Source organism: Athene noctua, chromosome 18 (assembly GCF_965140245.1).
Source record: "Athene noctua chromosome 18, bAthNoc1.hap1.1, whole genome shotgun sequence".
Lineage (NCBI taxonomy): Eukaryota > Metazoa > Chordata > Aves > Strigiformes > Strigidae > Athene > Athene noctua.
The window spans coordinates 2,365,113-2,391,301 of NC_134054.1; the positions used below are offsets into that span (position 1 = coordinate 2,365,113).

The following is a 26,189-nucleotide window of genomic DNA, read 5'->3' on the forward strand; positions in this document are numbered from 1 at the left end:
GTTGTAGATTTGCAGGCTGGGTTTCGTTCTTAATGACCAGAACGTTGTTTAATCTGTTTCTCTGCAAGGGTACACCAAGATGGGTATTAGATATTTTAGAAAGGAGCTCTGCATTTCCATCTTTAAATCGAGCTTTAAAGTTTCCAGCCTTGTGGGAGCTGAGTGTTTCTTGCACAGCATTACAATTCCATGAACTCCAGGGTATGTTTCAAGCATGTATGAGCAAGAGCAAAGCCCTTTTGCCGTCATGTGCGTCTTTGTATAATTAGAGTGCTGCCTTAAGTAAGTATCTTGGCGTTTTATCATAAGAAGGCACCTTTGGGCTTGCCTTGTATCATTACTGTTCCTTCAAGCTTCTTGTAGTTGAATTATTGGTATGAAAAGGGGCTGATCTGGTGTCTGCTGCAATTTATTGAAGTGTATTGTACCTCATAGTCCAGCCTGCCCCAGTGGTTTACATCTTTTAGAGGGCACAGGGCTTTTTGGTTACCAAAAACCACAAGAGAGGTTGTTGTCTTGAGTAACGCTGTGCTTCTTTTGAGGGTGGAGTGAGTTTGGGGTTTTTCTGGAGTGGGGGGCATTGGAGGCTCCCAATTTATTTTCGTTGGAAAGCTTTCCTTGCCTTCAGTATTACTCATGTGCAGTTGAGATGAAGCCAGTTAAAGTGCTCTCAAGCCCAAAGAGCCCAAGGCGCAAGTTGATTTTGTTTGTTTGGTTTTGGTATTTTCTGGGGGGAGAGGGGTGGGCATGTGGAGGAGCTTGTCCATATGGAGAAACCTAAGCTGGTTTGGGGCATCAGAAAATTCTGTCTCTTGGATACCAGTGGATATGTTGTTTCCTAAAACCTTGTTAGTTTTATCTGCAGATTGCAAAGAGCTGAGCTATTACATATGGTAAAGATGCAAATTTAATAAGCAAAGTATGTGGGGTGACTACATCTAGTATTTAATAACTTGCAGTGGTATAAAGTAGGTATGTGCTGGCTTCCTGCCGCAGTGCTCAGTAACCCTGAGATTCAAACCTTCATGCTTTTCAGGAACCTTAAATTTCCAGGTAGCACAGAGGTCCAGAAACTGTTGTTCTGTCTTAGTTTTTGACCAAACCCAGGTTGAATGTTTAATTCAGTGACTTTAATCTCCTAGCAGTGAAATCTAATGGAGTACAAAGTGTTGTCAGACTCCCATGGATCCTGTAAATAGCTTTGATACCAGTTTGTATTCACACATGCATTTAGTGTAGCTGTTTGTTTGATGTAAGAAAATTAATTTCCTTTTATAGTTAAGCTTAATGATGTATTTTCTCTATTTCCTCATTTTTCTTTTTCCCCTTAGAGGTCTATGGATGATACTTAAGTGCTTTGAAACTCTTGGTTTTTCAGCTTATTAATTTAAAAGAGCTGTGGATTTTGTTTTAACTTGGGAGATGCTGGATTTTCAATTGATTAAATCCTCTCCTTGCAGCTTCCAGGAAGCTCGTGAAGAGCTGGCTGAATTTCAGGAGGGAAGCAGAGAATTAGAAGCTGAGTTGGAGGCACAACTAGTGCAAGCTGAGCAGAGGAATAGAGATTTGCAAGCAGATAACCAAAGACTGAAGTATGAAGTGGAAACATTAAAGGTAAGTCTTTTCTGTAATAGCATTGCCTCTTCTTACAGATATGTCTTGGATCTCGCTTTAGATTGTCTGGTCTGTTCTTGATCACTGAACATCCACATGAAGTAAAGGAGTTGTCTGTTTAAGATCCAGACGTGAATATGGCATGTACTCCAAATAAGGCCAGACACTTACCAGGGAAATTTCTGGTGGAATTTTTCTTGTACACATCGTGAAACTCTTGTCGTCGGGGCTGTGCTTGTTTGAATTCTCTAGGCCTTGACAAGCAGTAGCTTTGTGGGTTACACAGGCAGCATCGGCATAGCAATGGTGGACAACACACGTATGTTTTGTCAGACCACTGTGTTATCTTTCTTTGCATACTAGTGTTTTTGCCCAGAAGGTCTCCTTGGTTTTATGAGACCTTAAAGAAAGCTGAAGATGGGTGACTTGTGCACGTTTTTCAGAGAGAATCTCCTAATTCATTCTTAACAGCCGTATCTGTGGAGACAGGGATTGCATAAGGATCTGCATGTGCAGAAGGTGACTTTTAATTGACGTCTCTATGTTAACAAGTTTCTGCCTCTTTTAGAATCTTGGGAAAGTGTCATTTTTGGTAGTCGGGTTATTTTAGTGAAGGTTAACGTTGGAAATTTACCCAATGGAAATAAAGTTAATGGGATTACTTGTTTGTATATCCAGTCCCACCTATATCTGTAGGGTTAGTACGTGTTTTATGAGGTCAGGTTCTTACATAAGCACCTACGTGTACCCTCAGAGCTGTGCTTTGTGAGTGAATTCTTCCAGTCTTTTGACTATGAGCTTGTGGACCTGGAGGTTTTGTAACAGATTTCAGTGGCTCTTATTTTTGCTAATGGAGATGTCAGACAAGTTCTGGTAACAGTGTGGCTATTGTCAAGGGAGAGGCACTGAAGGGGAGGCTGTGCAGTTAGGTTTCTTCCTGACTCGTTAGATGTTTGAGGTTTCAGAGCAGCTGTCAGTGCAGGCTGTTGGGAACAGATGCAGGGATGCATCTCTGAGCCAGCCAGCTGTGTCGTGGCGAGATGGCTGTGCACAATGCAGTGCTTGTGGTTTTATACCGTGTCCAGTTCTGATGTTCAGAGCGTGTTCCTTCCAACTCCCCAGTTTTTGCTCTGTATTACCAGCAATCCCATGTCAGCAGACTGCAGCGAGTATGTTGCTTTCTTTGTCCCATTTTACTTACTTGGAGAGTGTATGCAACTGATATTTATCTCACTACTTCTTTCTTTCAGGAGAAACTGGAGCACCAGTATGCACAAAGTTACAAGCAAGTGTCATTGTTAGAGGATGACCTGAGCCAGACACGGGCCATTAAAGATCAGCTGCATAAGTATGTGAGGGAGCTGGAGCAGGCCAACGACGACTTGGAACGTGCAAAGAGGTGAAGGCTGCAAACCTCTTCTGTCCTTAAAGTTTTCACTAGATCTTTTCTTTGCTGCTCAGATTAATCACGTTATTATTCCTTAAAAGGGAAAATAACGCACAGTCAAAGAACCCCCAAGACACTTGATCCTTTGAAAAATGCAGTTTACCCTTGGAGTTCACCTCCATCAGCTGGTAGCATTATGTTACAGCAGGAAAGACGGGGGACCAATGTGCCTCCCATTCTTGTGAGAAACTAGCAGTGCAAGTAGGGGCAGAGCAAGCCAGGCCAGAGCGCTGCTTTTGGTACTACCAGCTAGGTGACTCTTATAACATATTTGTGATTCTTGTAGCTCAAAGTCCCTTTGAAGTAAGAAGTGAATGCTTTACATAGTCCCTTTTAAATAAAACAGGCTAAAGGAGTCTTCCCTTGCATAACAGTTTAATGACTATAGGAAGCAAATATGTCCTGTATAAGTGCATGAAATGAACAGGCTGCTGTTAAACACCCAATTTTGGAGTAGGTCGTGCTTCCGTTTTGCTGAATGGGAATTCTGCCGTTGATTCAGTGGGACCAGGAATCAGCCTCTGGCTATCTGGCAAAAAGATCTGAGAGCTGAGGCCCTGTTTCCACAAGGCTCTTAACCTCATGACTCATTTTTGACACACATGAGTTATCCCGCTGAACTCATGGAACAAACTGGGTCTTAGGTAACATCCTAGTGCCCTGCTTTCTGCACTTGCTGGGCTGTGGCCTGTCCAGAGCCCTGGAGAGTACAGCACCACCTCAGCTAGTGCACTGATTAAATATATGGCTTTGTAGCATGGCTTGGGAAAAATGGAGATGGGTGTGCTGGATTGGCTCTTTCCCAGCTCTTTGGTACACCTCTGAGAGCCAGATGCTATCATGTTCTTTTCATCTTATTCCCCTGCTCCTTTCGAGTGTATTAGTCCTTTCTAAGAAGCACTTCTATAGCTTTCAAATGACTAACTTGAATGTAGACCCTGCTAACATTTTTCTTCTATTATGTTTTTGAATACGCTTTTATGTTGGCTGAGCTGGAGAACCTAATATTCTGGATTTTGTTTCTAGGGCAACAATAGTTTCTTTGGAAGACTTTGAACAAAGGCTGAACCAAGCTATTGAGAGAAATGCGTTTTTAGAAAGTGAACTGGATGACAAGGAATCATTGCTAGTTTCTGTACAGAGATTAAAGGATGAAGCGAGAGGTATGGCTGGCTTGATTAGTTCTGTGTCTTGTAGCTAAAAGGAAAAATTTCCTCATGTGGGCAAAACTAATATCAGATTCATTCAGAATTTTTAACTACAAAAATACTGTGTTCCACAGATGTAACAGAATTGAGGAAGTGTACTTCAAAAGTTCCCACTCACTGTGGTTTAATGCCTTTTATTGGAAAGGAAATAACAGGAAATGACAGGGAAATACGTGATAAATGGTTAAATAACTTTCTTGAAAAATCGTGTCTCCTGTGTTCTTTCTAAACCTCTTGGAAGTTGCCTGGTTTATTTAAGCTATTTTGGTAAAGACTCTGGTTAGACCTGTGGGTCAGAGGTGTTTGGGATAGTGTTCTGGGATATGATCAGGAGTTGAGAATTCCCCAATGGATTTCACATTGAGGATGCTGAGGAAACATTTTTTTAATGGTTGGTGGAAAGTGATTTCTCTAACAGTGCTAATGGTATGCTCATAAGCCTGTGCCTGTCATTAATATAGTTTTAGAGATTAGTGGTTTTCAACTTTGATTCCCAAGTGAAGTTTTCTAAAATAATCCCTCAGTTAAGGCCTAGACTCGAGTGCAGGACAGCACACTTGATAACAGGTTGGGATTTTTGGTTGCTGTTCCCCTTTGAACCAAGTTTCTGCCCCACAAATCAAAAGCCTCTATTAGAAGCACAGGGTTTTTATAATAAATATGAAAAGGGAGGATCAAGTATTTTGTGAGGAAATACATGTATTGTAATTTGGAGTCGGGGCAATAATACTGGAAAAAACAGCAAACCCTAGGGGACTTGTTTTCTAGAACACTGGAATAATCAGCAAAAAAGACATCTTGTTTCTTGGATGAGTCATTTGGAAATTTTTAGCATTTATTCAGATAGCAAAGCTACATGTTATTCCCCCCCCCGACAGCAAGCAGGAACACTAGCCACTGAAGGAACCAATGTGGTGTCAAACTCAAATATAACATTTCTGATTGAACAGCCACAAATGCTCTTCTAAGGGCTTAGATAGATTTTCATTTCAGCTGTGCTGTTTTACTTGAAATCAGTTCTAAATATTTAGATAATTTAAAAGGCATTATGTACAACTGATTTTGCTCTTGCACATTATACCAGATTGAGGCAAGGAATAAGAGGTCTGTGAAAGATTTAAGTTTATCTACCCAAAAAGGAACAAACCCCTTGTAATGTACTGTTTATTTGCATCTAGTCCCTTATAAAGATTTTATAGATTCATTGCTGAGTTGTGCTGGATGTTCTTTGTAGCAAATACGTGTGGAAATGGGAGGGGACAAGGTAGGGTAAGCAGCAGGCTGGAGAGAAGGGGAGAATAAATCATGGGTTTCCTAATCTCCAGTCTCTTTCCTTGTCATTTGGACTACCCAGCATCTCCAGTCTGCTCTTACACTTGTCAAGGCATCAAGAAACTGGGTACGGTGCTTTGACTGCTTTGGCTAGTGTGGAGTGCTGTAGATTATTAACTGGAAGAAGAACATGGGGAATTTGAAACACAAGAATAGGTCATTCCTCCCTTTTTCCAACCCCTCTTGGAGCAGGAGCTGAATGTAGTTCATCAGGTGTTTGTGACCAGCTACAGTTTTTGTTGTATGTTTTCCACAGGACTCACACTACAGATGGGGAAAAATACTGAGGCTAAAAGTCACCCGCTGTGCTTGCTGGGACCACGCAGCTCTGGGTGCAGCCTCTGCTCCCAGCTGCGATGGGAAGTGGTGCTGGGCTGTGACTGCTCAGCAGTGGGGTCATTGCTGCTGGGGAAAACCAGCAGCAGGCAGTTAATACTGGCTTCTTGAAAAGCATTTCTTCTCCTTCCCAAATAAATAGAGTATTTGTTAGAGAAATCAGTCACCAATAGGTGTGGGTTTTTTTCTTCTTTCCACTCTCAGACTTACGGCAAGAGTTAGCAGTACGGGAGAGGCAACAAGAAGTCACCCGAAAGTCAGCACCCAGTTCTCCAACTCTAGACTGTGAGAAGATGGATTCAGCTGTCCAAGCATCTCTCTCCTTGCCAGCTACGCCCGTTGGAAAAGGATCAGAAAATAGTTTTCCTTCCCCAAAAGGTATAAGTCATAGGAACTGTGTCTAGTTGTTCTGGCAGTATGTTCAGCTTGTTAACAATTTCAGACCAGGTGCTTGTTAGTGAACTTGAAGTAAGTGTAGGTACATGTGGATCCTACATGCATTGCATAAGGTGTATTTAAATCCTGGGGCAGCATCAGGTGCATTTAAGGAGTATAATGGGTAAATAGCTTGGAAAAGGAGGACAGTGAAGCTGAGATACTGCTTCTGAGGGGGTGGGGGCTTGCACTCTGCAGTAGGTGCCTGCAGTAGAGCACGGAAGACGCTTGGGATTGCAAGGAAGTGCAGTGACTGATATTTCTGCTTAAACGTGGAGTAGCAGTGGTGGGTGAATGGTGGTCAGTAATTCTGACAGTCTAGAGTCTCTGTTACCATATACATGTTTCAGGGATTCTGTTTTCTCTATGAGGCAGCAGGATGTTAGTCCAGTCCCTTTCCCCATCTGCAAAACTCCGGACAATCACAAGGATTAATCCATTATTTTTCAAATTAGAAAGAGTAGATTCCAGAGGAAGCTCTGGCTGGATTAGATGGATTGCAGGCAGTAGCCTTGCAGATGGAGAGTGCATGAACTCTGCGTGTAGGTCTAATGGGAAAGAGGGCAGTGGACAGGAATTAAGTTTTTTCCATGGCTAGTGGTCATGTAGTCTGTGTGGTATTGTGGGGTAATTGTATCAGGAGTCTGCAGCAGATTTTAGATTTACCTTTTTATGTAGAACTTTTTTTTTAAATGAACTGTGGAGGAGTGGAGCATAAAATAAAATAAAATGTGTATGTGTTTGCAGCTATACCAAACGGATTTGGTACCAGCCCCCTTACTCCTTCAGCTAGAATATCTGCACTCAACATTGTGGGAGATCTGTTACGGAAAGTGGGGGTGAGTGCCCTGAACTGAAGCATTCCTAGCCCCGTGCTGCTGTCACTGAGCTTTCATCCTGGTGCGCAGTTACAACAAGGCCTTGGCCCCTGCTTCATACATGCTGTAGATTCCAAATCATCCGCATTCAGTGTTGCTGTTTTTTTATTTAATTATCTTGATTTGTAAAGCATGTTACTACGGTTCTGGAGCCAATTTTTGGGTGACAAAATCCATACTTGTGGTAAGAAGTTTCTCAAGCGCTTTGTTATATGGTGTTAGACACTGTCAGCTACTTCTTACTTCAAATTGGCCTCCAGCTTCTTCTGTAATGAGACCAAGATGCAGAGCTGGACCGCGGGCTCTGGGTGCCTGCTGTGCACGAGCGAGGAGCAGAGATCATGCTGCTGGTATCTCCTCATGTGCCTGGGGAGATCTGCAACAGGTGCTGAAAATGGGGGAAAAAAAATCTAGAAACCTCTGATAAGAAAGTGAGAAAATAAATCAGGAGAAAGCCAAATGTTCCCATCTGTGGTTGATGGGGAAGTGAAACGTGTGAGCCTTTAAAAGGATTACCACTGCAAGTGGGGAGGGAGTGGTTTAAACATCTGTTACAGTGTTGTTTAGGATGCCAGGCTTTCCAGTTCAAGGAAGACATGACTTTTGAGGAGTGAGAAGCTTGTTGACATGCCTGAGTGGTTAGTGTTTTGAGTGGAAGCGTGGGTAGCCTCCGTGTCTAGTCTCTGGTGCTGGCTTTTCTCTGTCTCTTGTGGTTAACACTGCAAACAGCAATAGCTGTAGTAGAGACAGTTGTTTTAGCAAAGTTTGAAATAAAAAATTACCTCGTTGCTTGCATTTGGAACCAGTGAGCTTGTAGTTGGTTTGAAAGGGCAGCAGGACGACTCGGGGTTACAGAGTGACACGTCTAAAATGGGATCATTGTGAGTAAGAGTCTCCAAGGGATTTAGGGAGCTTAATCACAATCCCATGTGATTACTCTGCAAGGACAGGAAATGCCAAATAAGCGTGCTTCTTCCCCAGCCTGCTCTTAGACACCCGCTCTGCCACGGATACAAAATTCCAGCTCGCATATTTGTTTAGTAATAATTATAGGATGTTCAGGATTTCTTTGGGTTTGGTTACTCATAGGATGCCTCATCCCAACCCTTAGACTCCCTTTCTCCTCAAGACGTTTCCCCTCAGCTTTCTTGCTTGCAGCTGGGACGGGGAGTCACTTGGCACAGATTACACTGGCTGTTACCAGCTGACAGGTGCTTTGAGACCACGCGATGGGTAGTTGTTTGTATCTGCCTAGGTACTCACTAAGTAAGCTTACATGGATTTCTAGAATATGACTGTATAGTGCCCACTTACTTCTGATAGCATCTTAGGGCCTTCTTAATAGAATATTTTTTTTCTACATGGAACAGGACCAAACCTCATATTTGGGGAGATGAGTTTTTGTCTCCCATGCACGCATTTGCAGGTATCTGAATGCCCCATGCACAGGGTGGATGTAACAGATAGTTGCAAGGCCCTTCTGCTAGAGCAGATGGATATTCAAGTTAAAGCTTGGTTTGTGGTAGATGGCAGAAAGAGCAGGTCTGATCTGAAGGACAGGATCAGGATTTTGGTGTCCTTCCTGCCAGGAGTCAGTGCATGAGGCAGAGACTGTCAATTCATATAGGGGAACAAGATCACACTAGGCTGGCTTAGAAATATTAGAGGTGAGTTACAGAGCATGGAGATGGGCTTAGCTGCTGCCTTTGATTCCCCCTCCTGAACCTCTTGTTCTGAAGCATAGAAGGCATGTCCTGGGGAAAAAATTAAACTTTCAAATATGCAGTCCCTCATAAAACTTGAGGATTCTGCCTTAGGGTCTGTCTTAGTTTTCTGAGGGCTTATGCCAGCCTTACTGCAGCTGCTGAAGCAAGAAGTTTTGGTAGCTTCTGCTAGGAGTTGGCTTCGTTATTTTAGGTAATTAACTGAGAATTGATAAGTTCTAAAATCTGAGCCCTAATGGAACAGAGTCATGCCTGGCAGTCTGCATCAGCATCTCATTGTGTGGTTGGGTGACAGAGAAAATGACAGCTTTGTTCCCATTCAGTTGTTTTTGCCAAAGGTGATCACACTGGGATCCTGATCATGGTGATCTTGGGGCCATGACAAAGCCTGAATTCAAGCAGCAAAATACTTTCTCTTAATGGTATTACTTTTTTGACTTTTTCTTTTTTTTCCCCTCTCACAGGCCTTAGAATCCAAATTAGCTGCTTGCAGAAATTTTGCAAAGGACCAGGCATCACGGAAATCCTACATTTCAGGGAACGTTAACAGTGGCATGATGAACAGCAACGGCACAAAGTACCCTCACCCGGGGCACACTTCTTTCTTTGACAAAGGGTAAGTAAGGATATATTTTTGCCCTAAAGTGGAGTGTGTTTCAGGATGCTACTTGGAGCAGTTATTCTTGGCTTGTCTTCAGCCCACCACAGCTTTCATCCTATAGGACAAATAATTTTTGAAGCCAGAGTCTCAGGGGACAGGGAAGGTGACAGTGCTGATTTCTGTAAAGCAAACAGAAAAGCAAACGTGCTTGTCTCTTAGCTGGTAGGATGTCAGTGCCTGTTCTGTCTCTCTGCTGCCTAATCTTTTGGCAGCTGCATCTCAGGTAATTCAAAACTCCAGGCAGCAAACCAGCTAGTGAAGTGAACGTGCCCTTTGAAAGGATCTCAAGTAGTGGTGGAGTTGCCATAGCTACTGGTGCACTCGTGCGTGGGGAAGTACATTAACCACAAATCTGGAGATTCCCTTGGTGAGAACAGCTGAGTGCAGGCAGCAAACGCTGACTTGGAGGGTGGTGCTCTGTTTGTTCTGCTTCCCCCTCTATTAGGGGAAAAGAAAACGTCATTAACGGTGTAATTCTGGCAGATTGAGGGGGCAACTGCCTCCAGGCTGGCTGTGCTGTGCGTCAGCCATGAAGCCAGAAGCTGCTTTCACAGGAAAAACTAACCCATGTGTCTCCTCTGACTCGCCTGTGGTCAAAGCTTCCCCCGGGAAACCAGGAAGTGGTTCAGCAGGAGGATTTTGCCAGAGTCCCTTGTAGCACAGGGCCCTGTGGTTAGGTGGGGAGCCCTGAGGAGTGGGGCAAAGAGCTCCAGGGTTAGCACGGTGGTACTGCGAGCTTTGCTGGGTGCCACTGGGCAAAACACCCTCCACGCTCCCTGCACAGTGGTAGTCTTCCACATTAAACCTCAAGCCAGTGCAATTTAATGCTAATATTCAGCTCATCCTCAACCCAGAACTTATTTGAGAGAATTAAATGAGCTGTTACCAACCTCTGAGTGCCATATACAGAGCAGACAGGCTGAGCTTCCTACAATAATCCTCGTTTGAGCTGAATCGTGTTGCTACGTGGGTAGCAGGGCACATTGCATCTTAGAAACTGTCATTCAGAGTTTTTAGAGCCACTGTTGTTTGCTGCTTTTGGAAAGGAAGAGTTTGGAGACTAAAGTCCGTGGCCACGTGCAAATTGGACAGACTTCTGGGTTGTCTGGCCAGGTCTGTGCCTCCCCACAGCAGCGCTCACACTGGCAGTGCACAGGCGGTGTTTCAGGTGCAAGCTCTCAGGCTAGTAGCTAGGGAGAGATTATAGCTGTTCTTAGGAGGCAGCATGGCTATATTGAGTTGTGGTGTGACGAATAAGCTGATTGTGATGTGGGGTGGGGGTCACTTAATTATCCAGATTGTCATCACACTTGTTATCTGGGCTGGCTGCCTCAAGTAAGGAGCAGGCTGCAGCTGAAAAAGGCTTAGAGACCCAGCCTCCTGAAAGAGAGCTGTTACAGCAGGGTTGGAGGTGGTTATGGGATAGAAAAGGGGGTGGAAATGACTGATGTGCTTATCTGCAAGTGTGGCCCTGCTGCCCTGCCCTCCCCCTCTGCACCCCCACATGGCCGCCGCCTCTCCCCCTGCTCCACTTCGCTGCCCCTGCCCAGGGTGAGCGCAGTGCCTGTGCTGGGTACGCGTCTCCACGGCTGTTAGGTAAATAAAACCTGGATGATTTTGTCCTCACATAAGCTAAGCCAAGCTGTTACCTCCATGAGGCCAGCCCCGTCATGCCGTGGCTGGGCACGCGGCGCTGAGTCGAGGCGTGCCCTGTCTTCTCCCCTCTCCTCCTCTCTCTCCAGCCCCTGAGCTCTTCTCCCTGCCCCTACTTGTTGCTGGAGCCTGAAGCAGCCACGTGTGATTGTAGATCCCATCCAGTCTGCAGCCGCTGCCAGAACAGCTGGTTGCTGGGTGGTGTGATTGCAACAGAGGTAACTCGGCCACATCGCTGCAGTTCCGTTTACTTTCCTTCCTTTGCCATTTTATCGGTTAAAATGTTTGAGGAGTCTCCATCTCCCATCAGACACCTCTGCTGGCTGAGTGGAGCTGAGCAGGCAGCTGAAGACACTGATAGGCAGGAGCTGGCATAGGGGAGCATCACTTTAGGGGAGGCCTGGAGGACAGCTGGGCTTGCACTGAATCTTTGCTGGAGAATTGGAAGAGTCAGGACTTGCCTACTTGTTTTAAAACTCAGAAATGTCTGGTATAAGATCAGTTTCCTGCAGACTTGTTCCTTCAGGAACATACTGTTTCTGTCTCGATGCCAGGGCATGGCAGAACAGCACCTGAGGATGTTCTCAGATACTTGTTTTTTGCTGTTGTAATTGTTCTAAATTGGCTATTAACTTCGATCCAGTTGGGGAACAAAATGTCTCTGACCTTGATGGGCTCTGCAGAGACCTGGCACATCAGCAGCAGAGCTGAGACAGCACATGAGCCAACATGGGGTGTTTGCTCCTCGGGGCATTAACATTCAGTCTTTCCCCACTCCCCTTCCTACACTCGAATGTCAAAGGACGTGATGTTTATCCTTAGTTTAGTTTTATGAATGTATTGGGCTTTGGTTTAATAGAACAAACTAAAGTTTTGAGTGTGAGAAGTGCCTTTGCTTCCACACTTCTAGCAGTCCTGTGAAGCATGTAGGTAAATCTACACAGTGGGCACAGTTGCCTACATCAGGCTGTGAACTCAGGGTGGTCTTTCTGTTCGCTAGTCCACTTTATAAAAAAAGTTTCCCTGGAAAAGAGGGAACTGTGGGTAACTCAGATGCAGGTGAGTAATCCCAAATGCTGTACTGTGCTTTGCAATGCTCTAGGCTTTTACCTGGGTCGTGGCTTGCAGTGTGGTGGGAATGCTGGTGTGGCTGCAGTAGGACCCCCCCCCACAGCCCTGCAGGGCAGCCTCATTATGCAGAGGTCAAAGAGGAGAGGTCTGGTGAGGTTTAGTTTAACACCTTTGCTGTGCCTCAGTTCTTGCATCCTGGATTATGCCCAAGAATGTCTTTATTGTATGCATAAACTGTTTCAATTTTTCTCCACTAGGCGTGAAAAGGTCATATTCCCCACCTTGGTCATGGGTAAATGAATTCATTTGCAATGATAAGCTGCATGCATTTTAACTTGGTGCTTGGAGGTGCAGAGTTGGTTATGCTAACTGCATGAGGTAGTTCTGTTAGCACTACAAACTAATAGTCCATGATCAAAGCCTGAGGCTATAATCTCCCTTTCTCCTTACTCCTCTGGTGCTGTGACCTGTTGCAACCATGAGATTGAGTGCTTCTTGCTTTCTTGATCTAATTAGTATTTCTTCAAATGCATGTTTCTGATTGTATCAGCCACATCAGATACAGGATGAAGTATTGCTGCCGTTAATGTAGTTAATTTTGAAAGTTAGTTTACCCTTTGGTCGTGTCTTTCCTTCAGTGGTTTGTTGGCTGTCAGCTTGCGGGTGCTGGGTTGCCGTGGCTCTGGCTAATGGAAAGCAAAGAAAGGCCCAGATGTGCTGGGAGCCGGCCAGGGTTCCGGAGCAGGGGGAGGGACAGCGTGTGGTGCCCCTGCTCGCTGTCACCACCCCTGCCCAGCTCTGCCGGGGCAGCTGGAAGCGCCCGGGGTGACACGGTGGTGCCAGCAAAGCTGCGCAGGTACCAGCGTCACGGGCTGGTGGGAAGGGACGTGCGGCCCCTGGGCTGGCCCAGGCACGGCCTGCAGCGACCAGGGGTGGGACTGGTCTCACTTCCCTCCTCTGGAGGGTTCCTCGTGCTGTCAGAAAGTGCAGGTCCCTACCAGCCTGATCTGCCACAGCCTTGGCCCCATCCTCCTCCCGATGTCTCCGTGCTGGGTGTTCCTCTACCTCCTTGTGCTGTTACTGCTGCTTGGGAGAGTAAATGGAGTGTTTTAAAGCACTGACCTGCCTAAAAGCTCAGTTTTCCTCTTGGTTTCTTGTGGGGCTGGTCTCCAGGTATGCTTTGACCACATCCATTTACTCCTCAGGCTGGGCTATTCAGCTTCAGGAGAACCTTCAGCTGCGGTTTTGTTGGATACTTAATGTTGAGGGAGTCTTGGAGATAAGGTGCTAAGTACAAAATACAGCTTGAAATACAATTTAATGACTAAAAATCTATGTTTAGCCATCAGGGCAGAGAGCGCGGTTGGAGAGGGGCACAAAGTCCATGTAACCGCAGGGACAGGCAGTCAGAAACATCCATCGGAAACCCTGCAGGGGACGTTTTCAGCAGGGACTGGTGCTTTCGGCTCCATTTGACGCACCGGAGCCCGGTTTCACAGGAGGCACAGAGCAGGGTGGGTGGGGCCTGAGGGATGGGGAAGAAGGCAGAAGCAGGAGGCAGTTGGTGTGGCTGGGATTAATCGCTGCAGGTGTCCAGGCGGCCAGCAGCAGCGGCCCCGCAGCGTGCCAGGCCTGGAGCAGGGGGTGTGCTCCTCCCGGCGCTGCCCGAGTCCTTGGAGACTGAGCTCAAGGACTTCTCTTCCCAGCTCACTTGTGGGAGGTTAGGCAGGAGGCTTCCACCACATTTTATTTGTTCTTTTTTACAGTTGCGCTGTTTAATGTATTTTCCTTTAACTGCAGTAATGCTGATTTGTTCCCTTTTCATGTTACCAACAGAAATCCATGGTTGGGTAACACCTCAGTGAGCTCAGCCATCATGTCAGCTTTCAGTATCCCCCCAACTGCTGCTACTATTTGAAGCCTTTTCCTGTGCCCCACTTACTGAACTGGCTTTCAGCAAATCAAAGCCGCTGCTTTATCTTGATATCTGCACCAAGGGCAAGTTTGGGCCAGCAGGGTGCAATGAACAGTGCAGGTACCTGACTCCAGGAGCAGATCCTGGGAGAAGCTGCCACAAACAAGCGCTCTGCGCTGCCTTCCTGTTTTATTTTTTTTATTAGCAAACAATGGGAAAACCTCAAAAGGCTTCTAAATGAGGTTTCTATCTTTAACATGTTCAGCAGGAAGAATCCCCATGTCTCCCTTGTGCATTGTAGCGAGCACTCCACATCTTGAGCTGGTTAACTCTTGTAACAACACTTAGAGCACTCATCCTCTTGCTGCCCTGGCTCTGCGATGGGCCTTGGTCTCCCTGTTTCAGGCATCACTGGATTATTTGTGACACAGGGGATTTAGGCAGAGTCCTGTAATGTCCGTGTGGCGTCTGTGCGGAGCCCTGATGGCTTCATGGCTTCTGGTCTTGTTTGTGCACCTCTAGGAGATGGAAAAGGGCATCCACTGCTAAACATGCCTCTGCAGGAGCTGAGGAGGGTTAGAGATGTGTAGCTTCATTTAAGAGAAGCTGCCCGCAGAGGCAGGTCTGTCGGATGGCAGCAGCTCTGGGCAGCTTGTTCTCCCCACAGGCAGAGCTCGAGTGCTGCAAACCCAGTTTGGGAGCAGTTGGTGCCTCAGAAACAGCAATATTTGAAGAAGTTTGTACTGCTTGATTGGGCTTGTCCCTGGCACAGTGCGATGTGCTAACGCCACACGTTGGGTTTTGGTTCAGAAAGGTGGTGGCAGGCGGGCAGGGGATGCCTGGTGGTGGGGAAGGCACCTGCCTGGGCGCAGGGGGGATGAATGCGCTGAGGTCTGAGCACTGTGGGGACGTGGCCCCTCCTGCCCGGCCTCGTGCGGTGCTGTGGTTTGCTGGGTTGCACGGACTGGCTGCCTGGGGGGCGATGGCACTTGCCTGAAAGGGATGAGTTGTGGTCCCCAGCCTGCCCGTCCCACGGTGCTGCAGAGAGCGGTGCTGTCCCAGCCGAGCTGCGGACCCGGCCGGCCCGACCAGGGCGCTGGCGCTGCCCGGGCACCGTCCCACAGCCTCAGTCACAGAGAGTGGCTCTGAACTTAGTGCAGGAAACGTGACAAATCCCTAGAGCTTGGCTTTGACGGGACTCAGCAAACACAAGCACTTCCAGGCTGCTGGTTGAGTGTCACTTTTCTCTAACCCTTTCAGAAGGGAGCAAGCTACCACGTTTTAATCCTGTTTGATGTTGGTGTTAGGTTTTGGGTTTTGTTGGTTTTCCTCCCTGTCCTACTTGGCAAAGATGCTTTCTAGCTGATAACTGATTTGCAGAGTCATGTCAGGATCAGGTTGGCTTCATGCCCCTTCATTCAAATGCGAAGAGTGAAATACCTCTGCCCCTAAGCCTCTTCCAGCAGCTTTTTATTGCGTGCAGCCAGGGAGGCGCTTGCCTTTTGAAATGCATCAAAGCAACACTCAGATGGGAGTTGAGTTTCCAGCTTAATAGGCAGAAGGTGGGAAAGGTGCTTTCTCCCTGCTCTGACCCTGGTGCTAGGACGTGCTTCAGGCTGTGCTAGCGTGGATGTTTAACAGCAAAGAGAGAGAAAGGAAACAGCCCGGCTCCGCACGGCACCGAGCTGCTGCGTTACCATGGGAATCTGACCTTGCCAACAAATGTTGAGATTTTAGCTCTTCATTCTGGAAGGATTTTGTAACTGCCCAGTGCAGCGGCAGCAGCTTCTGGGTTTGCTGGCAGGGTTTTTGCATTCCCCATCCAGGAGCGCTGCCGTGAGGGAGAGGGAGCGTGGAAGTGGCACCGCTGTGTCCTGGGGACGCTGCCGTGAGCTGCGTGCCTGTGAGCTGATGGCACACGGGTCCCCTGGGCTCCTCTCAGCTCCTCTGAACCCCAGAGCCACCAGCTCCCGGGCTGGCTTTTTCCTCATCGGTAGAGCCCTCACTTTTCCTTCTTGCTTTTACTTGCTGCAGCTCGCTGATCTAACCAGCAGCAGCTGTCCCCTGCAGTGTCCCTTTGCACCATGGTGTAGTTCTGCCAGGACTGATCCGAACGGCATCTCCTGGCGTGCTCCTGGTTCCGGCAGAGCTGTGGAAGCTCCCTGGGAGCAGGCAGGTGTCGAGACAGGGACCTGCCCTGCTTTGCAGGGGTGTGGGGGTTCTCCCCCACCTTCTGATTGCAAACCCGACCACGAGGACAGGGTGCTGGTTCTGAGGGCGGCCATGCTGTCCTGATACAGGAGTGTAACTGCTTCTGGCTGTCGAGGCTGTGGTGGTGGTGATCAGCAGATGGTGAGCCTGGGCAGATGCTTTGTGTTGAGCCTAATTACAGAAGATCTGTCAAAGCAGCAACAGAGGAGAGAACGAGAAGCTCCACATGCTCCTCTCCCAGCCCACCAGGAAGCTGGGTTCTCCACACCTTTGCCTCTCCCTGCAGCCTGGGGAAGGGGGGAACCCACGGATCCCGGGGGTGTGGAGGCACCTGGGGCTCCCGCTGCCCCCCAGCCGGGGGGGTGTAGCAGAGAGGCAGCTGCTGCATTGTAACGTGCTCCCGCTGCTCCGGCCGAGCCCACGCGCCTGCGTCCGTCCCCGTGACTGGGCAGAGCTCGTGTCGCCGCCCGTGGGGCACCCAGGGAGGTGGGTGCAGCCACCCCTGGCTCCGCTGCGCTCCCCTGTGGGAGGGTGCCACGGCGCTGCCTGCACAGCCCCGGGGTGTCCGCAAGGCTCAGGGAAGAGGAGCTGGTGGGGGGACCGAGCCTGCAGCGCGCCTGGGCCTGCGGCTGCACAGCACATAGACCCAGGGGCTGCGCAGGGGCCACTTGTCCTCCCTGGGCCAGCTCTGGGCAGGGGGGGGACCTGCGTGTCCCTGGCTGAGGGTGAGCACTCATCCTCACAGCCGGAGGTGGGAGCCCTCTCAGGGCGTTAGCAGCCCTGGTCCCACCCCCACCGAGCAGCTGGTGTACAGTCAGGGTGACAGGTGTGGGGAGGAGGGAGGAGCGGGTCTGTCTGTCTCCCAGCTAATGGTGATGGGGAGAGGTGAGCAGTGCCGCCTCCTGAGCTGCTCGTCACTTAACGGCCTATCTCTTCTTTCTCAGGGCAGTAAATGGCTTTGATCAAGGTCCCCCTGGCCTGGGAGCCTCTCGACCATCCTCAGCGCCTGGCATGCTCCCCCTGAGCGTATGAGCCTGCAGGAGGTCGTGTTCGGACTTGCGGACGCTTTTTTCAGCCCACCAAGAGAAGAACTGCTCCCGATTCCTCCCCATTCCCGCCCTGCTGGAACACGACCTGCACCGTGCTGCCAGAGGCCACCCTGTGCTCACGGCCCTTCATGTCATGTTAATACAGTTTATTTTCTCCTGTTGCCGTAGCAGACAGTCTCTGACTTGGCCCCAGACCCTGCGCTGCGCACGCTGAGCCACGCAGTGCTCTGTTTCAGGAGATGCAGGAGCTTTGCTCACCAGACCTCGGCCAGGCAGTCCTTGGCCCCTTGATTTCTCTCTAACTTAGGTTTGGCATGACACGAACGTTGGCTGCTCCTCTTAAAGGCTCCCTTGCCCCCTGCCCAGCTGCTGCCCTCCCGCTCAGCCCCCTCCCTGGGGCCAGGCTGGGGCTGGGGCATGGGGCGTGTGGGACATTCACGCCCAGGAGTCGGGTCCAGGTACGTGAGTCAGTTATTGCAGCTGAATCGATCACCAGGGAGGTGCCGCTGTGTGTCCATCTGCCTCCTGCCGGGGGGGGAGCGGGCAGGGGAGGACGCACGAATCCTGCAGCCCCGCGGGGGCAGGTGGGGGGGTGCTGGGGGGCAGCACACGTCAGTCACACCATCACATGCCTTACCGTGAGCTGGCGGGGGGCATCGCTGAAGCCTCCTCCCTCGGCGCTCCTGCAGCTGCAGGGCAGTAACGTGGGCAGCAGCTGTAGGGCGCTCATCGTGCCTGTAGCACAGCTCTGCTCTCCCCCCCTCCATACCCCCCCATACCCCCCCCCTTCAGCAGTGAAACTACACCCCCCTCCACAGCCGGGGCTCCTCATCCAGCTGGCCCCAAGGCCTGTGACCCCCCCGGCCCCTACAGCCCCCACAGCCATGGTCCCATCTGTGTATTATAGGACTGGATTTTACAGCGTCACCTACAGGCTTCTGTGACAGTTTTGGGCGACTGTGTAACCGTGTGGGTCTTTCAAGCAATGTATTTGTGTGATTTCTCTGTCTACGTGCCTCAGAGTTGGTGGATTTTTAAAATGAACCAGCAAACCCAGCCAGGGTTTGATCTGTGAGTTTAGAAATCATCGTTCCTGGCCTGGTCCATCACGTTCCGTTGGCTCTGCAGCTCCAAGTTGGTTTAGTTACAAGCGCTGAGAAAAACCCCTCGGCTCCAGCAGAAGGGAGGGGGGAGAGCCCCCCCTTGCCGTGAGGGTTTGTATGGTCCTTTCCTGTGCATCCTCTGCTGCATTTGATTGTTTACATTTGTTTTATTGTACATAGGTTTGTAAACATAGTATCTTTGCCTAAGATCTTTGTACATAACTTGGGCTTTGTAGCTTTATTTATTCAAAATCTATATGGCATGTTTCAATAGGACAGCGTACCACACCACCATGGTGACACAGATCATGATGTGGTTTAAAAAAATCAGAAACAAATGAGACTACTCTTCCAAAAATAAAGTTCTTTTAATGTGAAATCAGTGGATTTTGCAGAAATGGTGGCAGTGGCTGTATTTTGTCATGCAATGTTCCCTGCAGCTCCTGCTCCCCTCACCCTGGGGCTCCAGCTGCCCTCGAAGGGGGATTCTTGCCTTCTCAGAGCTGCTGAAAGGTGTTTCCTTGGCAGCACTGTGGGGCCAGGCCCTTCCCCAGCACTCACTGGGCTCAGCGCTGGCTCACATGCCCCCAGGTCCCCACACTGGAGCCCCCCAGCACACCCCATCCTTGGGGGTGTGGAGTCACCCCCCAAAAACCCCTAGGTCAGAGGGGGTTGTTCTCACACAGCAGGAAAAGCCCCTGTCAGCACCACCACCCCCCTGGGAGCAGGAGGCACCAGCTGTCCTCTCACTCCATTTTTTTACCCCCATCCTCTTCCTCCCAGCCCTGGGTGGATTTTAGGGCCATGCTGGGCATGCAACCCCCTTCCCCTGCAGCAGGCACCAGCCTCAGGCTTCCAGCCACAGCCCCGAGGGGGCCATTTGACTTGAAAGGTAAATTCATGCTGTATTCAGGACAAAATAAAAAAATAACCCAAACAAACAAAAAAGGAAGAAGGGAAAAGGCAGCTTCCAGTCATAGTCTTGTTTATTAAGGTCTATGCCAGCCTCAGGAGATAGCTCTTCCGGTAAGTAAACAGAGCAGGCAGCCGCATCTATAATGAATAAATTTATTGTCTTACAAAAATCATTGTCTAGAAATATGGGTATACAAGAAAACAAGATATTTGCAGTCAGATGCCTGGTGGTCAACAGCCAGTTTGATTAAAAATATCCAAACACACACAACAAAACCTTTGCGACAGATGTTAAAGCTTTTAACCAAAAAAAGGAAATCCATGTTTCTTGAGCATGTGGCAGAGGAAGTTTCCTAGTTAACACTGATTCATTGTCACTAATATCAATAATACCACTTGGACTAGAGAGGTACATGATATGAAGCACAGTCAAAATTAATACATTAAATCATTGTTATATAGGCAAATTATATATGTAACATTGTCTTAGTACTGTAGTGTCTAAGGCACTTTCTGTAATGTCAGTTTTTCAGCTATTTAAACAAAAAGAACGCTAACTACTCACTGTAATACTGTTCAAAAAAAACACAAAAAACCAAAAACAACAACAACAAAAAAAGGATTCACATCCACTGGCATGTTAACTCGTAGGCAGGCACCATCCACGGCAGCCCCGTGGCGGGCCCGCGCCAGCCCCCCGCTGCCCAGACACCTCCTCTCACCCTGCAGCCACTCGGCTCCACGTCCTGAAGACTAACTCGGCCATAAATTAATAAATTAATTTTGCCTGTGTTGTATGTTTATTTTCCACTGGTGTTCACATTATACTAGCCTTAATATATATACAGGTCTGTCGGGCAGGGTAACAGCAGGTCTCTACAAACGCAGAAGTACTGTACAGATGAGGAACGGCGACGCTGTCTCAGTCTGCCTGTACTGCAGGAACGCTAACTGATGAGCAGGTGCTGAGAACACTTCAAAATGATACTGCAGGTTAAAAATGGACACTACTCGTTCATCCCTACATTTCCCTCTAACCCTTTCCCAAGGCCTTTTCACAGTTCACTTGCTGATTGTGTGCTGATCACAACAATTTAGGAGAAAAGAAAGATACAGGTGCAGTTTGGTCTTCAATGATCCAACAGACTCAATACAGCCCAGGGCCGCCTGAGCACGGAAGAAATGGAAGGATGCTGTCTGTACAACAAAGCATGCATAGTCATGACAATGGGTCTGTCCCAACCACCTACCCTCTGGGAATGAAGTTTCTGTATTGATAAAAAAAAAAGTTTCATCCTTCACATGATGCTTTATAAAATGGCTTTACAATGAGTATCTGGAAAATAGATGCACTGAACAGAGACGATCCCATTTTGTTTACTATATATAAAAAAGCAGTTGTACCTATATCAGAAGCAGGGTACAGTATGGTGAGGCTGGAGAGCCTTAAGACACAGTTGACCTATGATAAGTAACCTTGTAGCATGCCGACGTGTCGTAAGGCAGATTTACGGCCACAAGGCAGTTGGGTGGTCAGGAAAGTCCTCCTCCTCCTGCCGAATCTGGTGTAAAAGGTCTCTGCATGCAAACGGTGTGATGGGCTCTACTCCGCGGGGGCCGGCTGCGCTTCGTTCACGTCGCTGCCTTTGCTCTCGGCGTCGTCGTCTGAGAGCTCCAGAGAGGCCCCTTCGATGTGCAGCTGGCGCCTCCCGGACCGACTCGAGGAGAAGGTGATGGGCCCCCCCCTCCTGCCAACAAGCAGCAGACGGGGATTGCTGCTGGGTCACGCCTCGCTCACAGCCCCAGGAAGACCCTGCTGAGCCACGGGGCCACCACGGGGGAACGGGGCCAATCTCACACCCAGTGTCTTCAAACCCCCTCTCTGAGCAAGGGGTCAGCGTGCCAGGCTCAGGCACACTCTGGTATTCCTGCTTAGTTGACACTATCACCTTAATTTTGCAAGTCCCAAGTAACTTAAAATATTCTCTGTATCAGCACAGACCGAGTACTAACTAGAGCAGGTTCTCTAAAAAAATACCAACTGCCTGTTTGTGAAGCACTGCAGCGCTCCTGCCATTCCGACCAGCAACCAGCTCAGCCCCCCTCCACCTCTTGAGGTGGTTTCTGTTCTGCAGCAGCCTCACTGCTGCTGACTCCCATCTGTACATGACACAGACCTTGATCTCCAAGATCTGCTCTCAGGAAACTGAGTGCTGAAAACACTCCCACCAGGGTGGGTCAAGAAAAAAGGGATCAGTACCAGTCCCTGGAAAAGCACAGCTGACCTGACTCTGTCATGTTTACCTATGGCTGGATTGAACTGGCAACCCCCAGGAACCTGCCAACATAAGCTCTGAGGAGTTCAGGCTCAAGTTGTAAGGAATATCCCTGTGCTCTGGCAGCTTCCTTCAGGCATGGGCAGCAGCTCCCAGCAGGCTCCAGTTTGACCCATTCCCTAACATCAGCAGCTCTGCTGCTGCAGCTCCACAGCTGGATGTTCTCCAAGGACACACCACAGACACAGACTGCGGGCACCCAGGGCTCGGACAACCGCCCGCCCACTGCCACCAGTGCCACTCACCTTAGCCTGTTCTTCAGGGTGCTGACCTCCCGGCTCAGGCCCTCGTTGGCCTCCGTGGCATCATCCAGCTCACGCTGAAGTTTACGTCGGGAAGCGTTTGCACGTGTGGCTTCCTCTTCAGCCTCCTCCAGCTGGCGTTTGAGCTGCTTCATTCTGGCATTTGCCTTTTCCATCTAAAATACAAAACCAGGTACTTGGAATCAAACTAGGCAGCTGCAACCCCACGACTAGGGCCCAGCTAACACAGCCCTCCCCGACCACCCCAGCTGGGGACAAGGTGTCAGCCTGGACAGGCAGAAACACTGCAGAGAGCTCCTGGGTCTGGGAGACGAGGACGTGTAACAGATCACACCAGGGCTAACACAGGGAGGTTCTGACTGCTGGGAACTGCTCTCGTGGTTTGGTCATCCAGACAAGACTCCCTTCGATCTTAAAATACTTCTTAACAAGCCCTTCCTACTCAAAGTATGGTTTTATTTGCCTTGTCTGAGAAGCAGGCCTCAAAAGGTAAGCCCTTCCACCTACCTGCTCCTTGTACTGGTCTGCGTGTCGACGCTCATCCTCCACCTGCATGAAGACTTCTTTCAATTTCTTCTCTGTACGACGGACCAATTTGTTAGCAGCTGCTCTTTCCCTAAAAATAATCAAAAGCCATAATTTGTCCCAGTACTTGAAGGCTGGGAACACAAGATCTGTCCTTTCTGAAGGGCTCTGGCCCCATTGTGTAACTGATACTCGAGTCCTCCTAACACGCTGCCACCATCAACAGAACCAACTCAGTTTTGGTGCGCCAGTGGTTGGCTGGGATGCAGCTTCGAAAGCACAAAGTCTTAGCACTGGAGCAATACGAGTATGGTGCGCCAGCTGAAACGAGGGATAAGGCGGCGCTTCTTCACAATAAGATGGAACAGAGCAGCTTTAAAGTTACTGCTAACCAGTAACACGGTCTGCAGAGTCAAAGCACAGAAAGAACAGATGGTGATACAACAAGTCCACTTTCAGATTCTGAGCAACTAGACGAGAAAAAGGTATTTGGAAGACCAAGATGGCACAGGCAGACAGGAACAGCTCCCTGCAGAAAGAATTCTGCAGATCATAGGATCCACCTCAAGCTGTCATGCCTAAGCTGTGGCTTCCTCTAACAAAAGAGACCAGGTGTCTCAAGGGGATGTTCCACCTTGTCTCAAGAAATTTCCACAGCACCTTGGGGATCCTGCGACTACCAGTCAACACAGCTCTTGAAGTTAACCGCATGGATAATCCAGCAGTTTCAGTTATGAAGCAAATAGATTCTGAAACTTTGAACCCCAGTTACTTTACGGCAGTCTGGTTAAAGTGTGTCCCCTAAACAGTGGGTTTCCAGATAACAGACCCTAGTGCCTGTGCTGTAAGCTCACAGCTCAGCCCCACAAACGCTTCAGGCATGGAGGTTTCAGACATTCAACTGATAGAGAAAACACAGGCAAGCATATATTTTTTTTCCCCCCTTACTTGGCTTCCTGCTCGAGCTGTTCTTCTAGCTGCACAATCTTGGCTTCTAGAGTAGAAATTGTTGCCTTGAACTTAGACTTCACAGATCCCTCCAGCTCCTGCAGCTTGGCTTTCAGCTCTTTGTTCTGTCTTTCCAGCTGCTGCCGGGCATTTTCACTCTTCTGGGCAGCACTCCGCTCCCCAGCGAGCTCAGAATTAAGCGTGTCAACCTTTCAGAGGAGAACAGAAGATCATTTGGTGCTATTCAGAGCCTCCACCTACCCACATGCTGAAACAGATTGCCCCTACAGCATTGCCAACAACGGATTCACCTGCAGCGTAGTCTTTCGGAACCGCTCATTGAGAAGCTCCATGTTGCTCTGCTCTTCCTCGAGCTCTTCCTCCAACTGTGCAATACGAGCTTCCAGCCGGCGCTTCTCATCCAGCAGCGCTGACCTAGAAAGGAAGTATTTGGGTCAAGACATGTTCAGATCTGATACAAAGCTACTGGCTAGTTTGCTTCTGATGCTTTAGGCATTGCAAATTGTCATGAGAAGCTACTGTATCAGCAATTCTCTTCATAACGACACGGAATTTTTATCATGAAGACAGGTCAATACAGAATTTGCAAGGAGACTACTGAGAACTACAGCTGCTGGTGCTTGAAGTTCTTCCGAGGCACAATTAATACATTTGGAGACTCACTTTCCTGAAGCACTGTTTGCAATCTCGTCAGCCAACTCATCCCTTTCTTGCTCAGCATGACGACGGGCTCTTTCAGACGCAGCAAATTCCTGTAAAGGTTTCGGAAAAGATTCATTACAGCATTAGGAATCTCAAAACTTCTGCAAACAATTTAGCCTTCTAATAACTTCTGCGAGACGCTGTGAAGTGTGATATCCCTGAGGTCTTTTAATGGATAAGCAGAAGCAACAGCTGTAGAAGCTAGCAGGACATCATCTTGGTACTTCCACCCCTTAACCGCCATATGACCACAATGGATTTACTTCTCCTTAGCCCTGAAGTGTTCTCCTTGTGCAAAGTTAATGAAGAAAAAAAAAAAATCTGTGAAGATCAGTAACATTCAAACCCTAAAACAGCAGGAGAAAAACATTCTGTCACATGCTCTAATAAACTCAGTCAGTGTAAAGTAGGCACTAAATCAACAATTTTTTTTAGGTTGTTATAGAGTACATAGCATAAATGCAAGCAAAGTATAGAAAATAAAACTTTAGCACAATAGTATAAACAGCACTGAATCTCATATAATAAACCTGTACTAAGTGGCAGAAACACTCAAGCATTTACTAAGGACAATTTAATGCACGGCAAGTGCAAGACTGACAAGTTTGAAGTTCACAAAAGAATGACATGGAGAAGCCCCAGCAAGTCATCGGTTATCTGTAAAGGCTCAAACAGTAAGTGTAGTGAAATCTGAGCAACTGCTTCAAACTTTGGTCTGCAGCTAACACAGGACAAAAAAGAGGCAGTCTCTCACACAAGGCAATTCTGCTGATGTTTGACCTTGTGGCAGACCAAGGAGATAACGGGATAAGTGATACACAGCAAGACTTAGAGCTCTTACATAAATTGCCAACAATGAGGGAACACGTGCCTGTAAGAGAAAGGGATGAGGACCTAAGAGGGCAGAATGATAAACAGACTTAAATGGTACACTGAGGTACTAGAGGGTTTGTTAGGTTTTTATACATTTCCAATAATCAGTTTTAGTACTGACACTGTGCACTGCACCTGTCAAACTCTCTAACCACCTTGTAAATTTTAATGAGGCCCCAAATCTGTTTAAGCAGTAGTACAGCTTTCCTGCTACCCAGCTAGAGAAATGAAGCCCAGACTACCTGAACGATTCCTACAAAGCCAAAAGTAGTTCACTAATGACCTGGGGCAGGGGGTAGAGAAAGTTCTCCTGGCTTTGTTCAACTCGCTAGATTGCTTTTCAGGTTTGTTTTTTTTTTTTTTTTTTTTTTAAATCTCAAACTTCACCTTACTCGCAAGAAAAACAAATTTCTTGGATTTCAATCTCACCTCTTGGAGCTGGAGTATTTCTGCTTCAAGACCTTTGAGCTTCTTTTCACTCTCTTTGGACTGTGCAAAGATCTCATCTCTGGAGGCACGGGCTTCTTCCAGCTCCCGCTGGTAGTCTTTCATTTGAGCCTGCATTTGGAAAGCAGGGGAACGAAAAAGCCATGCTGCATCAGGACAATCACAAGATTTATTAGTAGCTCTGAAGCACTTTGGCCCTTAAGAGGTAAGACCTTCCTCCCAAAGTGGCATCATTCCACTTAAATGCATTTTTAATTCTTATTTTCATAGTAAGACTTCATTTTCTCATCTCTCCATCACCATTCCTTGTCAGAAATATCACATTATAAGACTTCACCTCACTTATCTGGTATATTGTAGGAAAAAACAGTAATAAATAGCTGCTCAATTACATTTGTCATGAAACTTACAGAGTAAAGCTCTTGGAATAACTTTTTAAAAAGGACTTAAATTGACTATAAAGCCCAAAATTTATTACAGGTAAGAAACTGTTGTTGGAGCAGAAGTAACACAATGCCCCAT

At 48.0% G+C, this 26,189-nt stretch overlaps 2 protein-coding genes across 7 annotated transcripts in view; one reads left to right on the forward strand and one right to left on the reverse strand.

Annotated features, from left to right (window-relative positions):
* NDEL1 (nudE neurodevelopment protein 1 like 1) overlaps window positions 1-19,016 on the forward strand; it is a 28,633-nt gene extending 9,617 nt beyond the window's left edge. For 3 of the 4 annotated variants that reach the window (XM_074921739.1, XM_074921737.1, XM_074921735.1), the window contains exons 3-9: window positions 1,461-1,614; window positions 2,865-3,013; window positions 4,088-4,224; window positions 6,142-6,315; window positions 7,120-7,211; window positions 9,439-9,590; window positions 17,430-19,016. In XM_074921739.1, the coding sequence (XP_074777840.1) occupies window positions 1,461-1,614; window positions 2,865-3,013; window positions 4,088-4,224; window positions 6,142-6,315; window positions 7,120-7,211; window positions 9,439-9,590; window positions 17,430-17,517 (946 nt within the window). In that variant the 3' untranslated portion in view covers window positions 17,518-19,016. Of the gene's footprint in view, window positions 1-1,460; window positions 1,615-2,864; window positions 3,014-4,087; window positions 4,225-6,141; window positions 6,316-7,119; window positions 7,212-9,438; window positions 9,591-12,616; window positions 12,652-17,429 lie in introns of all 4 variants that reach the window. The other variant, XM_074921736.1, reaches the window with a different exon arrangement.
* A 589-nt stretch (window positions 19,017-19,605) lies between these two features.
* The window catches only part of MYH10 (myosin heavy chain 10), a 104,154-nt gene continuing 97,570 nt past the window's right edge, over window positions 19,606-26,189 (reverse strand). For all 3 annotated transcript variants that reach the window (XM_074922326.1, XM_074922325.1, XM_074922324.1), the window contains 7 exons: window positions 25,650-25,778; window positions 24,309-24,397; window positions 23,936-24,059; window positions 23,625-23,833; window positions 22,659-22,767; window positions 22,134-22,306; window positions 19,606-21,300 (listed from right to left, as the gene is read on the reverse strand). In XM_074922326.1, coding sequence (XP_074778427.1) covers window positions 21,156-21,300; window positions 22,134-22,306; window positions 22,659-22,767; window positions 23,625-23,833; window positions 23,936-24,059; window positions 24,309-24,397; window positions 25,650-25,778 — 978 coding nt within the window. In that variant the 3' untranslated portion in view covers window positions 19,606-21,155. The remainder of the gene's footprint in view (window positions 21,301-22,133; window positions 22,307-22,658; window positions 22,768-23,624; window positions 23,834-23,935; window positions 24,060-24,308; window positions 24,398-25,649; window positions 25,779-26,189) is intronic.